This window comes from Puntigrus tetrazona, chromosome 3 (assembly GCF_018831695.1).
Source record: "Puntigrus tetrazona isolate hp1 chromosome 3, ASM1883169v1, whole genome shotgun sequence".
In the NCBI taxonomy this organism is placed as follows: Eukaryota; Metazoa; Chordata; class Actinopteri; order Cypriniformes; family Cyprinidae; genus Puntigrus; species Puntigrus tetrazona.
In genome coordinates this window covers 9,482,991-9,497,405 of record NC_056701.1, presented here as the reverse complement: position 1 = coordinate 9,497,405, position 14,415 = coordinate 9,482,991, and the positions used below count along the sequence as shown (strand labels likewise).

Below are 14,415 nucleotides of genomic sequence, written 5' to 3'. Positions count from 1 at the left end.
ACAAGTTATATTATACAGTATAGTGGAATGTTAGTATCTCCTAAAATACAACCCCTCATTACAGGAAAAATCATATCTTTAAAATAATACATTTAGTAACAACTGGAACTTTACTACGTTTACTTGCTACAATGTGACTTGCAGTGGAAAAAAAATAAATCGTACACAATTTTCAAATTTGTTCCCTCGTTTTAAGTAAATGGTATGCTCAAAATATTAGTTTGTCCTTCTCATAAACCTGTATCCACTTTTACTTTTAAGTGATGCCAATATAAGAGAATGGCATCTACTGTTTATTAGAATGCGGACTGGAAGTAGAATGAATTATTATTTTGTGCTTACAAATTACTACATTTTTTTAAAAAACTATTAAAAGTACACACTGAATGCATTTAAGTACTGAGTAATAGTAATTAACTACATTCACTCACTATATGTTTGGGGTTAGGGTTAGGATTAGGGTTTGGGGTAACTTAGTACTAGCCGTAAACATTATGTAGATGTAATACCAACAGTGCAAAGTTTAAATACATGTAATACCTTTCTAATTACTTAAAAATGATTGTTAAGTTTGACCAATTATTGAGTACCTAGCACAAGGGAGCAAATTATTAAAATTGTGTGCACAGTTTAAGAAACCAAGGGATCAAATTATTATACTGAGTGCGAAAACACAATGAAACAAATAATTAAATTGTGTGGATGATGTCATGTGCAGGGCTTCATAATTGAGTTCTTTCTCAAAAGCCTACGTTATTGTGCATTGCCAACTTGAAATGTTAGGTTGTAATACTGTAAGTGACAGCTTTGACGGCGTGGGTATTTGAGTTGACTAAACTTAAGGCAGCGCAAACACTTGCTTTTTGTAAGTTGCAGCTTTTTTAAATGTTGTGACCTACTACATTTGGTTTTAAAATAGACTTTTCTGTAACTCCTAGTATAGTTGCAGTCATATAGCTTGCCAGATCAAGAAATGGCTGGCAATTTTTATGTGGACTATGTATCAGACGGTCATGAACAGACTGGGCGGTGGGTGTGCCATCAGAGATTTCCAGCATCCATAACCCAACATATGCTGCTAACCAGCCATGTAAGAATTTTCAGCAGGGGGACTAATTACAAAACATGCCTGCGTCCAGTTCTACCAGCAGACCTGTTGCTCTAAATGGTATTTGATCTTTCTCAACATGGCATGGAATCCATTCTGACACCCTTTTATCACTCTATTGGCGTTAAAGAGCCTGGGAAATGGGCTCTCAGAGACAGAACTGCGGCATCCCTCAACGAAGTCAGGAAAATAACCAACTGTCTGAGAGTGGGTGAGACTGAGACGTGAGTGGAATCTTTAGCTGACTCTGAAAGATGGGGAACAGGGCCTCTGGGGTCTTGCGTGGCCCGTCGTCAGCATGCTGCGGTGACGAATGACGTACGAGCTCTGGACTGATGACTGCAGCGTGTTGGGATGTGGTGACAGGCTGGAGACCGCAGTGCCGTTCTCCCGGTGACACTGGCTAGCTGTGATGAATGCAAAATTGATAGGGCTCATTGAAATTCACAGACAAGAGGAATCTCCATTGACTAGTTCAGCAGCGCCAGCAGCTTGTTTGGAGGAAATTAATTTAATAACAAGATCAGTAAGGCGTCGTGATTGTGGCCTCGCCCCAATTTCCATATTAATGAATTTGTGCGCGTGAGGCATTTCAGGGCGAGCAGTCATCACCTATTACCTTCCCTGCCCCTTGAGCTGTGTTTTGTTTGTTCAGCTCGGAAACAGACTTTCCCTTGATACATTGGAGGAGTAATGGTGGGAAACACACTCTTCGCTCTGGGAATCAAGTGTCAGATATCTGCCACGTAAGCATAATCCCGTAGCTTCTCGGTAATATAGATGTTATACAGTTTTAAATTCCGGCAGAGCTTATAAACTTGCAGACACTTGTCTTTTAATGTATATTTTGATATATTATGTATGGGGAGTGTGGTGAATTGACACTTTGAATCCAAAGACATAATAAAGATTTATGCGCCGACTTGGGGGACAGCTGCATTCGCTACCCCTGCATTATACAGCAGCAAAATGCAAAAGGAATACGGTATGAATTCAGTGCATGTGCATCTAAAGAGATGCCCCTGAGATTAGCCTCTATGAATTCGTATTCCTCTGCAAAGGCAAATTAGTTGTTGTGTTGTTTTTAGACATTATCTTATTCTCTGTCTCTTCGAATTCTACCCTGCTTATCTCTGCCTGTGGCTGCACTATCCAGACTGTCTTTTTTTTCTAATTTGCTCTCCAACAGGTCTCTCATTTATCTCAGGGCTAGTGTGAGAGGAAAGACTCTCTTTCTGCTGAACTGTGACTGCTCCAAATCCTCCGGCAGAGAGAACAACTCAATCACACTGAAACACTGAGAGCTCTCACAAAGGCCGGTCATTTGTTTCAGAGCTCCAGACTTTTCCTGCAGACACTAAAACTGATGGGATACAACTTCATTTTAAGTAATGTTACAGGTGCCAAAGTAAGGCGAGCTTCACGCTTCCTCATTTTCTACACATCAAGTGTGAACCGAAGTGTAACGAAACTCAAACTTTTAAAAGCTTTTTTTGCCTGTGAGGTGTGTAGTCAGGCCCGGTTCTACGGGGGTACTTGAGGGTCCCCTCAAACTAAATCAAAAGCACCCTCAGTTAAAGCTGTAATAATGGCATTTCAGATTTGGCAAACTATCCAGCGTCATGGTTTGCGCTCTGAAGATCGGTTTCTGTTTCAACATGGTTTTGCACAGACATATCTGTTGATTTCTTGAACCTAACAGCAAATCTAAGGCGTTTACAGAATCCACTTATTACTTAAATTGCCTGAGTTTTTGTTTAGGTACATTCCATACGAATACTCTCATTAAGTGTAGACATGATGCAGATAAGATTCACTGTGCACCGTAGAGAACCTCATTAATTATAACTGCGTTTGTGAGATAATGAATAACTGTATGAATGACAGCCTTTTAGTGATTTGAAAGAGAGCCATATGTGTGTGCAACCCGTGTTAGCAATGTGAGTCAGAATTTTTTTTCACATTCTCAATTTTAGGCGACATATCACAAAATTTGACGAGCACAGAACACTGTTTAGAGTCCCAGCCTCAGAGGAGAAAAGAGAACAATGGATTTATTAATTTATTTACTGTATATTGCTGCTGCCACACATGTAACATGTTTTCTTTTCCAGCTGTTTACCTTCACAGACAAAACGAATGTTTTAAATGTAAACTTGTGTGTACGACAACTTAGTTTAGTACTCACATGCTGCTTTCTGTCCTTTTGCTTTGGATGTATCCACTCTGGATATCAGACTTTTATATCATAAAATGGTATATCAGAACTTTAAACTAATATGGTTTAAAATGTACAGTTTAAAATGATTTTAGCACGATAAACATGATAATCAGAACCAAAAGATGTCTTTAGTTTTCCAATTTTATTCTGGAAAAGGGGGCGGGGAGCAAAAGCTCATTTGTATTTAAAGAAACAGGCACAGAAAACAGAATGTTTCGGCTTCCACTCAAAATAGACATTTTCAAAATGATATAATAAATGATCTGTAGGGTATTTTGAGCTGAAGGTTCACAGACATTCTGAGACTTATATTACATTTTGTAAAAAGGGGCATAATATATCTACTTTAAAATATTTTCAAAATTATATATGATTTGTTGGAATCTGACACAAAAATGACTGAGCAAATGATGAGTTTAAACGAAATAGAGTCAGCAGAGTTGATTCTGAGAAATATCGAATTTAAGTTTTCTGAGGATTCCAAAGCAAAATCACCAAGCAATGTTGATTTTCCTCCTATTATTTTCTTGAAAATAATTACTATTATTATTAATATAGCTATTTTTTATTTTATCGTTGTCAATGCAAAAGAAGAACAAAAACACAAATAAACAGTTGGCCTAGTTTAATCAAGCGCAATGAGTCATTCCATTTTTTCTTTTAATGTTTGATTTAACATTAAGACAGTTAGTCTATTAAGACAGTCTATTAAGACATAATGCATGGATCCGATATAATGTTATACATCAAACTTTCCCCCAACCATTAACTAAACGTTCATGTAAGACAGCTTTATGTTTGTGAATTTTGCCAAGCCATGTTTCACAATAATACACCTCATAGAAGTGAGCAGAGAAAAATGTATTCCTCTCAGAAAACGTACAAATAAAGCTAATTTTATATGTTTAATTACTATTTGGAGCATTGGGATCGCTAAAAGAGGGTTTAATTAACACATTTCTTTTTTGGATATGCTGGCCATGCAAGAACTGGGATGTTTTTAATGTTTTTAATAATTTCTAATAATTTCACTTACAGTAACTTGGGGAACATGGTTAAATAGTTTTTAAATATTTCTAGAATTCCCCATTACGATATTAGTTTTATCTAGCATATGTGATAGTTCTCACGGAAAAAAACAACAGAGGCTTCAGAGACTTTTAAAAGGCTTTTGTATTCATAGAAAGCAGCAGCAATATGAAGGTCCACACGGAGTCTGCAGTCGCACAAACATTAATCTACCTACATTTTTAGAGAATTTGAAAACCTGTCAGTCAAAAACAATTTCCTACCTCTTGTGTGTCCATTACATATTTTTGAATAAATTGATCCTGGTTACAGCTAGCAATAACATTAGAGTAACTCCTTTGAACACACTGAACATAAAACAGCATTTGCAACCCAACATTTGCATTTCACATCTATATTTTACATATTTACCAGTGAAACTAGAAATGCACGAAGAAAAGAAAAACAAGATGGACCTTCATCCATCAGAAATTGATTGGATCAGCTGAAAAGTTGTGTTCCAGGCTGAAAAGGTTATTACATTTTAAGATAAAAAATCATGACAAATATAATTGTCTTTGGAATAACACTAACACTTTACATCAATGGTCCATAGACATTCAATCACTAACCATACAGTCTACTAATACTTAAATGAGCGCTATATGACATGAAGTTGCAAATTAATGAGTTAGTTGACATGTATTTACAAAGTTATAGAATGTCTAAAGTGGACTATGAAAATAAATTGGTACCAGAATAACTTGTGTGGATGAATACTTCATTAATTTGAGTTCATGTTGACAAAGTCATCTTAAAAAACTAAAAACAAGTCTTCAGATAACGTCTGGTCCTGGCTAACAGAGACTGTTTTCCCTATCGAAAGTGTTGGTTAATCTGTTGAAAACATAGTGCTTTGCCCTGTTGTTGGTGTAGGTTAGTTTGTGCCCGTCTATGCAGCCCCCTCACACCCACGCAGACTCCCACAACAACACGAGCACAGATGGCACACTCGAGGGGTTCTGGGAGAAAACAGGCAGTCCATCAGAAAACAGATTTCCCACAGAGAGAGAGGTGTATTAGAGAGGAGGGTATGGGAAATTCGATAGTTGACAGTATGGAGTCTGCTCACAAATTTAATGCAGCTGTTGGTCGAGGCAGAATTTGAGTTTGTGAGTGAGCGAAATAGAGGTAATACTGTCTGAGACGGACACGGGCGGATTATGAATGTTCTATTTGTGAAGCTCCGGCCCTGCCACTGGTTTAATCACACCGACTGCACGGCTTGGCTGAGCAGCTGGATTCCTATTACGGCTGCTTGCCTAGCTTACCCTATTCTTACCCGATAACGATCAGCAGCCATACCAGCAAGGTTTTTTTTCCCCTCGCTATGGGGGCTCAGTGCATCTTTATTCCACCTGATCTCACTATGAACTTGTCTTCATCTTGTTCTCTTCTTCTTGAAGCGATTCCGAGTTGACCCAGACACCACAACCACCTCTCTGACCCACACACCTGCAGCATCGCCTCTATGACGTCAATCCGGATTTAACTATAATCTTATAATATTAAACCAGCCGTAATGGTTTTATTGCTCTAGTGGAGTGTGGCGTGTCCAAGCAGAAGGGTTATAAAGACAAATGACCTGTGGTTTCACTGCAAAATATTTCTGCTTTATTGTCTTTCACAAATCAGCATGTAATGAAATTAGAGCTGGGTGTACCAGTCAATGTGAGTAAAAAAAAAATGCAATTACGAGGACAATTACGAAGGGGCGTCTCGTGGGAGATAAGGAAGAGAATGAAAACGTATTCCAACCTGCTTTCTTCTCGTATGTCCTCTTTTACACCTCTTTCTCAAGGGGAGGTGAAACAGCTGTTCACACTTTTGAGAGCGCCAAATTTATTTCAATCAGAGGCAGAAAGATTGAAGGGGAGTCAGATATGACACTTTATGTTTGATATTTCAACGCTGAAACCTAGTGATGCTGGATGATAAAGTGCTCTCACTATGCCAGGTGGAGTTGTAACAGTAATGGTTTGTTATGTTAATAGGCGTTATGAAGCATGGGCGTTTTCTCCAAGTAGGCATGGGAGGAAACACCTCCTTAAAGGCAGTGTCTCTCATTTTTTTCCCATTCTATTGCCCGTGCAAAAACACATTCTGTGTGAATGGCCCGATATATTCATGACTTTACTGGCCATAAACACTCTATTAGCAGCCATTAAACTGTTTTTTGAATACTGCAGCTCACTTCCACTTGTTTCAAGTTTGGGTACTGAAATGTATAGCTTCAGTACAAGGTACAAATAGGGCTCAGCCAAATAACAAATCTGCTGTGAATATTTAATTCTTACCCTTACCTTTAAGATGGTTTAAGCTGGACCTTAGTTGTTCATGAGTTGGTTTAAGCTGGTCATAAGCTCAGGTCCCTGCTTAGGGCTAGTTCATAACAAGCTTAAACCAGCTCATGACCAACTAAGGACCTGCTTAAACTGCTCAAAACATATTTAACATAACTTTTTTTAATAGGGTAATCAATCTCAGAATGCATTCTCTGTTAAAAACTGCATGTGCTGGTTAGGTAATATGCATATGCTGTTTTTTTCAACAGGCTTGCAACAAGAAAACTATTTTTAATTCGCTACAACAATAATATGTAGTTCTAAAGAAAGCCAAATGAAATTCAGTTTTAATTAAAAACTGTCTGGCTCAATATTTGTCAGTGCTGTATGTCTATTTTAGCTTAGCAACATGCTAATGCAACCTCTAGTGAAAGTTGTCCTACAACCTTCCAGAAACTGCCATTTTTACTCACATTTCCACAAAGTGAGCGGGTCCTGCATGTTCATTTGTTCTTAAATGTGAAATGAGAAGAAGAAAGGGTGTATGGGAGAGTGTGCCATTTTACAGTAACAGAGTGTTTTTACACTGCAGTGAAAGGGAGGGCCTGCGGCTCTTTTAATTGGCTGCGTATGAAACAGCTGTCATGCCTGCCGTTTGGGCTGTAAGTCTTAATTAAACAGAAGTGCATGCTGGGCCGGCTGCAGCCTCACCGAGAAGCGGAAGATGTTGTGTGAATCACACCGATGTCTCACTCGCACAGACACGCGAGTATACGTATACGATCACAAGGGTGGTGTGTCCGTGAGTCCATCGCTCTCCATCGCATCATGTCCGTCGCTTAAACAGACATTCAGCAGGATTCTAACAGACAGCTTTGCTTATGCCATTGAAAGTTTACTGTAGTCCCTACCCACTAGTCTGCTGGAGCAGTGTTAAGAGAAGGACGCAGTGTAGATGCAACGGAGGCAGTTAAAGGCTCATCTTTTATTCAGAAGGGATGCCTGCTGATTTGAGGCACTCAAATAAGAGATGTGACTGTGCTAATGTTGTTCCCCCTACAATCAAGATTCATGAGGCCTAGGTGCATGTTTGTGCCTGAAAGAGAAAGGAGAAGAAACGGAGAGGGTACAGCTTTCTTTAGATTTCTTTTGCTCGGCTTCAAAGCATTGCTGCATTCTCAGCACGATTTCTATTTTTAGCGGCCTCGCTGCATCAAAGCTTTAATTCCCTGTACGTATACAAATGAAACAATTATTTGGAACTCTTCACCAGTCTTAGATACCGCAGTGTGACACACATCAGATCATTTTCCCATTATTTACCTTGTAAATTGCATAAAGCCTGTTTTATACCACATGAAAATGGGCCTTATTAACAGGTTTCAGCTCGCACACTGTACGCTTAAGTAGCACTTCAGGTGAAGTCATTTTGTGCGATCTAAGAAGAAAATATGTTGAAAATGCACTAGGTAAGTATTTACCAGCACAATTGTAAGCAATATAGGGTTTTATGAGGGAGTTTATAAAACAACAGTGAACTACTTACGTACTGGAAAAAGAGCTTTTAGAGATGATGAACATACATTTTGGGGGGATCGGATCATGACCGAATGGCATTTAACATTAAAAGCCTGGTATACAGTAAATGCACCCGAGATGCATTAGAAATTTCTTTTAAGGAGAGTCTGAGAATGTTTGTAACCAGGTTTAATGAAGATGTAGATGCAAATGTGTTTTTGTTGCACATTTCGACTTTGTAAGAGGTTAGCCTGCAAATAAAGAATCACAGTATGTCACTTTGACGCACTGAAACATTAAAGTGTTATTTTGTGGGGTTGTGGCAGTTTCTTTTTATTCTGGTCTAAGAAAGATAACAGACACAGTTCTTTTATAATCTGCTTACTTGATTTAATAATCAATACCTCATGAATTATTGCACTGGACTACACTTGTATTGTTTCTCTCACTCACATTTTCTCTGTGTATTTTTGCGAAGACAATGAATTTCCCTACTTTTCATCACTTTTTCTCTTTATTATCTTTCACTGTGGGAATATTTGTAAAAAAGGGAAACACAATAGATCATACAGTATACTGTACCAGATTTAGTTTCATGCCGTGTCAGTTAATTACCGTTTGGTTGCAAATTCACTTTCAAAACGATCATGATTATTCCTAAAGGCCAACACCAGTCATTTCATAATTTACTAAAGGAAAAAAATCAATGCGGTAACTCACAAAATCTCTGTTTTCTTTGTAGTTCTACAGTCCTGTTAAAATGTACTGCTGCGTCATTTACATGCTTCTTTTGCATGCAGTGTGAAACGGACCTGAGATTTATGCACAGCTGTTTTTTGCAACTAGTTTCCTGAAGAGGAGAGTGGCATCTAAAAATTCTCTCAGTTTGCTGAATTTGCATGATTTTCTCCTTCCTTGTTACTTGTATAAGACAGGAAGTCAGACAAGTGAAGGTGAACATTTTACCTTCACTTTTATTACTGCTGAAGGAGTTATATCATACCATTAGTCAAGGTTTATTGTTTTGCCATTTAGTTTGACCATTGTTTGTTCTGTCCTTTTGAAGTAATTGCTTTTTTTGCTTTAAGCTGACCATTTGCCAAGGGAAATTATTGTTATTTTTAATTTGCTTCTTAAACTTAAACTTAAAGCAAACCTTAAATGTGTGCCCCAATTCCCGGTTCTTTTCAATGTACTTAGGCTGGTTTATTCACAACTATGCAAATTTGCTCTGAGCTCTGTATATTGCATTGGTCGATAAGTAAATCAGATGTTGTGTCTGTGTTCTTTAATTTGCGCATTGTAAGTAAATCGCCTGCAGTAATTTCCCCTCACATTGGCCCTGAAATTGAAATTTCGCTCTTGCGTTAATTAACCCTGTTTAGTAAAATTTGCCCATAATGTTAAAATTGAACTTTATTGGCTTGTTTTCAACATTTTGATCTTTCAGACAAACCTGCAAGCCAGACAGAGGAAGTATATTAATATTCATATAAATAAAGAACACATCTAACAGGTAGTTGGACAATCCCACAGTTTCTAATTTAATATTTTTTACACAGCCTGCTGAGGAGGCGTGCCTCGAAAGAAACATGGAAACAGATTGTAACTTGGCAGGCGCAAACATCAACAACAGCAGCAGCAGGCATCACTGTAGCCCGGGGCCTCATCTGTCCGACTGAATGCTTTGCTTTTTTTTTTTCCTCCTCATTCTTCCGCCGTCTCTCATTTCTTCTCCTCCGCCACCTCACCTTTCAGCCCTTCATGTCACGGAGCTTCGCCTGACTGACGTCTCTCCTCAGGATGGCTGACACCAAACAGGAGCTGGATTCACTTCCCGAGGCAGTCAAGAGGAGCCTGGCTCATCTCTAGTTATATTACAGCTGGAGTTTAGAAAAAGGCTTTGTGAAAGATTTCACAAAGAATACTCGGCGAACAAACTTTTGACTACGGAACGCGGCCGTTATTAACCAACGGCATCATGGGTGGAAAAAGAAATGAAAAGGTGAAACTTGAAAATGGTAAAGTTTGATGTTTATTTATTCTTTTTCCACAAATAAAAAGAAAGTACTCATGCTGAATCATCACAGGAAAGAAAATAAAGGCTCAGTTTATGTACCAGTACCAATCTTGCTCTCCTCAGAACTTTAGATGAATAATAGCACTCTATGAAGTTTGGAATGCGGTTAAAAAGTCTAAGCTTTAGTCATGTCCTCCTCCACATAAATGTGTGTGTATATGTGTGTAGGCATATCAGTGTGTGTACATTTGTGTATAAGCAAATGTGTTTGTAAGGTCTGCATGACCTAGTCCTCAGCTGTTTTGATGACTTGGAACAAAGTGACATTGTAGAGGACTTGATGTCCGTTGTTCCAAGTGTAGAGCACTCTTTCTCGGGGGTTGTAGTCCATCATGGAAATGTGGGAGTATTGGTTATGGAAGGGGATGTCTGTGTACTCATAGGTTGAGGTGTTGGTGTAATATGCGAAGTAGATCTTAGCACCGGCCAGGTGGGAGTTGGTGACATAGAGCGTGCCGCAGATCATGAACGACTCGCCGGCGCTCCGTTTAGGGAAGCCCGTGTCCCACGTCTGAAGCACTTCCAGGCTTTGTGGCTCCAGGCGGCTAATGACGATGTTTCCAGCGTTGGGAATGGTAGTGTAGACGGCCCATAGCCCGTTCTCGTCGGCCATGAGGTCGATGTCAGACGATCCACCCCAAGAGTAGGGAAAGGTGTTGTTGTAGCCCGCGCCACTAAGGCTGCGCTGCACCAGGATGCTTCGGGATCGGAAGTGGTACTTGATGAGGATGTTACTCTGATATTTGTTGTAGTAGAGGGAGCCGTTGTAGACCACGTGACCTGTACCAGCCCAAGGGTGGGGCAGGAGATGCTGCACAAAGTTTTGGCCTTTCATGAAGTCGTTCATTGTGCGGTACTCCAGCACGCGACGTCCCTTAAAGTAACCGTCCATTGACCACACCTGAGACAGAATAAGATATTCAATGTAAAATGCATGAGAGAAGGAAGTAAGAAAAAACAAACATATAGCATATAGCATAGTCCAGAATGTAGAAGCGCGGTGGTGATGATGGACAGGGAACGCATTAAACAATTTAATTTCCAGTGATTATCATTGATTTGATTGCACAGATACTATTTAAACTGAACTGAGCTGGACAATGATGTCTCTAAATTCAATAATGAAATAATTCAATAAGTGTTTAATCTTAATACATTACTGACACTCATACTGTTAAGTGTGTTGAGAGAATCTGTATTGTTGAAAGCGCTATATAAATAAAGGTGACTTGACTTGACAATTAAAATGTATGTATTAGGGATAGTAAAATTGGCATAAAATTGAACGATGCAGTGCATCACTTAAAAAAGTGAATTTGCCACATTTGTATTGTGATGCTTAATTTGAACTTTATTGTCTGTTCTGCTTGTCACAGAGTGGAAAAAAATATTATTTAGAAAGTGAACAATAATTTTATATGTAGATAGATTTTTCCTTTCTCAAGCATGTTCCCTCATCACCTCTGCTGCTGTGGAACACTGTGGAAACTGAGGCGTGCATCATATTTTTTTTGCATTGTGCTGAACCATATTCTTATGTATGTACCATAGTGTTATTATATGCAGTGATATTATCATTTAAGATATTTTTGTTAACAGTATAAAAAATAAAAAAACGACACAGAGAAACTGAAACAATTTAACTGAAACTAAATTATGCAACAGATTTTTTAAATAATACTATTTAACTTTGGCAGACCTAAAATACTGAAGCTAAAATGAAAAACAGAAATTAATCTCTGAAAGCTAAAAATAAAATGAGTAACTAATAAAAAATGGTAACTATATAGAAATAAAAGCTAAATAAATCAGCAAATTTTTACACAAATCTCTTAATTAGGATAAAAGTGTATAGTCAAATGTAAAAAAAAAGGATTTTCTTAGTCACTAATCCATGTTTCATGACCGTGTCACCTCCTTTGTAGAAAACCTTTTTAACTTCCTTTTTAGATTATTGTCATGCTGAAGAATCATCATGTTATACATTAACTTGTGGCATTCTTGCAACCTGACTGCTGGTGACATTAAAGCTAAATGGGTACATACAGGATATTAATTACAAGTAATTAAATTGGACAAGAATGAAAAATAGAAGCATTTTTACTCGTGAACTTTTTGACCTCTATGTATCAGAAGGAATCAGGTTAAAAATGAAAGCTGAGATTTCTGTGCCGAGAATGGAATAGAAAGAGCCTATACCTGGATGAAAGTACAGTACATCAAAAGAGACGCCATCTACTGACTTACTTTTGAGAGAGTGACAGCAGAGCCTTTCTTCCTGTGTAACCGGCGGTGACTCTCGCTGTGCACGGTCTAGGTGTGTGTGTGTGTGTGTGTGTTGTCAAATCTATTGATCTGCTCTCTGTGTGGGAGTGGAGATGCTGTATGTGCTCTGCACTCGGCTGCAGCAGTTGTTCTCTGCCCTTTTCCACTCCACATTCACAGGAAATCAATCCTGTTAGCAGTTCTCCATCTCTCTCTGCCTCTCTTCTCCTTACTCGCCGTCACTGTATAAGGCTAAAGTATCTATCAGCAACACAACAGCCATGCTGTGCCCCCATCTTTACCAAGCCATGCGCTGTGCACTCTTTATTAACACATCGTAATGAAACTTCAGACAGTCAGCTTATTTAGGATGGTTATTATGTTCTTTCTCCTGCATAATGAAGCCCCTCCGAGGATTTAACGCTCCCCTGCTATCTTTTGCCGCCTCTCCTCCTTCCTCCCTCCCTCCCTCCCTCATGCAGTCTCCATCCCTGCCTCTTCCCCCATTTCTCATTCCACAGAGAGATGCAGTGCATTTTTATTTTTAGGATACTGTGGGGCTGCGTGGTGACTGGAGAGGAGGAGAGCAGGTGACTTATGGACAGGCAGGATAATTGGAACATTAAGTATAGCATTTTCTTTGTGGGCTAAACGAGTCCCTGTAGATCGGCGAGTGGAGCTGCGGTCATACTGTGGTCTGCCCATCTCCGCCTCTGTGTTCCCTTCTGAGAAGAATGGCACATGTTGTGCTTTGGATGCTTGAGTCCGGATCGTTACTAGATTAACCTGCAATGCTGTGTATGTGACACTGTAAATCTAGGGACAGTGAGTGTTCAGATGCCTGCCGGATTGATATGACTGTTATCTTGATTGCGGTGATTTATTTGCCACTTTACGTGATCGGTGATTGATGGTGGTGAGTGATGCAATCATTAAAGCCAAAGATAAAGGACTGTAGCGTTGAAGATGAACTTTTGACTTGCCCCTTAAAACAGAATAACTGATTATCACTGCCTGTTGTCCTCTCCATGTCAGTCCTTTTATAGTGGAAATTTGAGGACAGTAGATAGATTACCTGTCTAGATTACCTGTCTTTGAATTAAACTCATCTACCTGCTATTCTACTTCCATTTTGACTTCATTCTCATGAATTTAAAAAGAGACAATTTATTCAACTCTTCAACCCTGTTCTCTACCGAGATTGGCAGAGCTATTGCTAAAACTAATGTAGCCCATGGACAATATTCGGTAGGCCCTTTCGCAAATGGACCCTATGAATAGATTATAACTTAGGGTTTTTCAACATCGTTCCTGGAGACACACTGACATCACATTTTGGATATCTCTTTTATTTCATGAGAATATTTTTATTTTAGAGAAATTTATATTTCAATGTAGTTACAAATGTGCTTTAGTCTAAAGCAATTAGATATGTTCTCTCAATTGTAGTTTGATTAACATCAATGACAGACAACAGGAATGTTAAGCCCAAAGTAAACTTCGCTTTTAACGTTTCCGTGAGTGACAGAGTACAGTGTGCGTGATGCTATTTTTTATGCACATGCGCATTTGGAGTTATTTTGCAGTAATCAGTTTTTTCACAAGGTGGCAACTGTCCGTTGTTTCAGAGTAGAAAACAAAACGAGAGATGAAAAACAACAACAACAACTAAACAGAGGAGACTGCAACAACAACAGATGGTCTGATGAGTGAGAGGGTATGGGTAACAGAGTTAAAAAATATTTGTTATCGGTCATAACAGGCAAAAATGGAGCAGACACTAGACATGGATGAAGCCTTTTGGAGCTCATGTGTCGACAGCATATTTTCACGTACATGTACATCATCAAATAAAGTATACTTTGAAAGG

At 38.9% G+C, this 14,415-nt stretch overlaps 1 protein-coding gene across 2 annotated transcripts in view; it reads right to left on the bottom strand.

Moving 5' to 3' along the window:
* Positions 1-10,217: 10,217 nt before the first annotated feature.
* olfm2a (olfactomedin 2a) overlaps positions 10,218-14,415 on the bottom strand; it is a 58,325-nt gene continuing 54,127 nt past the window's right edge. For both annotated transcript variants that reach the window (XM_043235676.1, XM_043235675.1), the window contains exon 6: positions 10,218-11,181. In XM_043235676.1, coding sequence (XP_043091611.1) covers positions 10,507-11,181 — 675 coding nt within the window. In that variant the 3' untranslated portion in view covers positions 10,218-10,506. The remainder of the gene's footprint in view (positions 11,182-14,415) is intronic.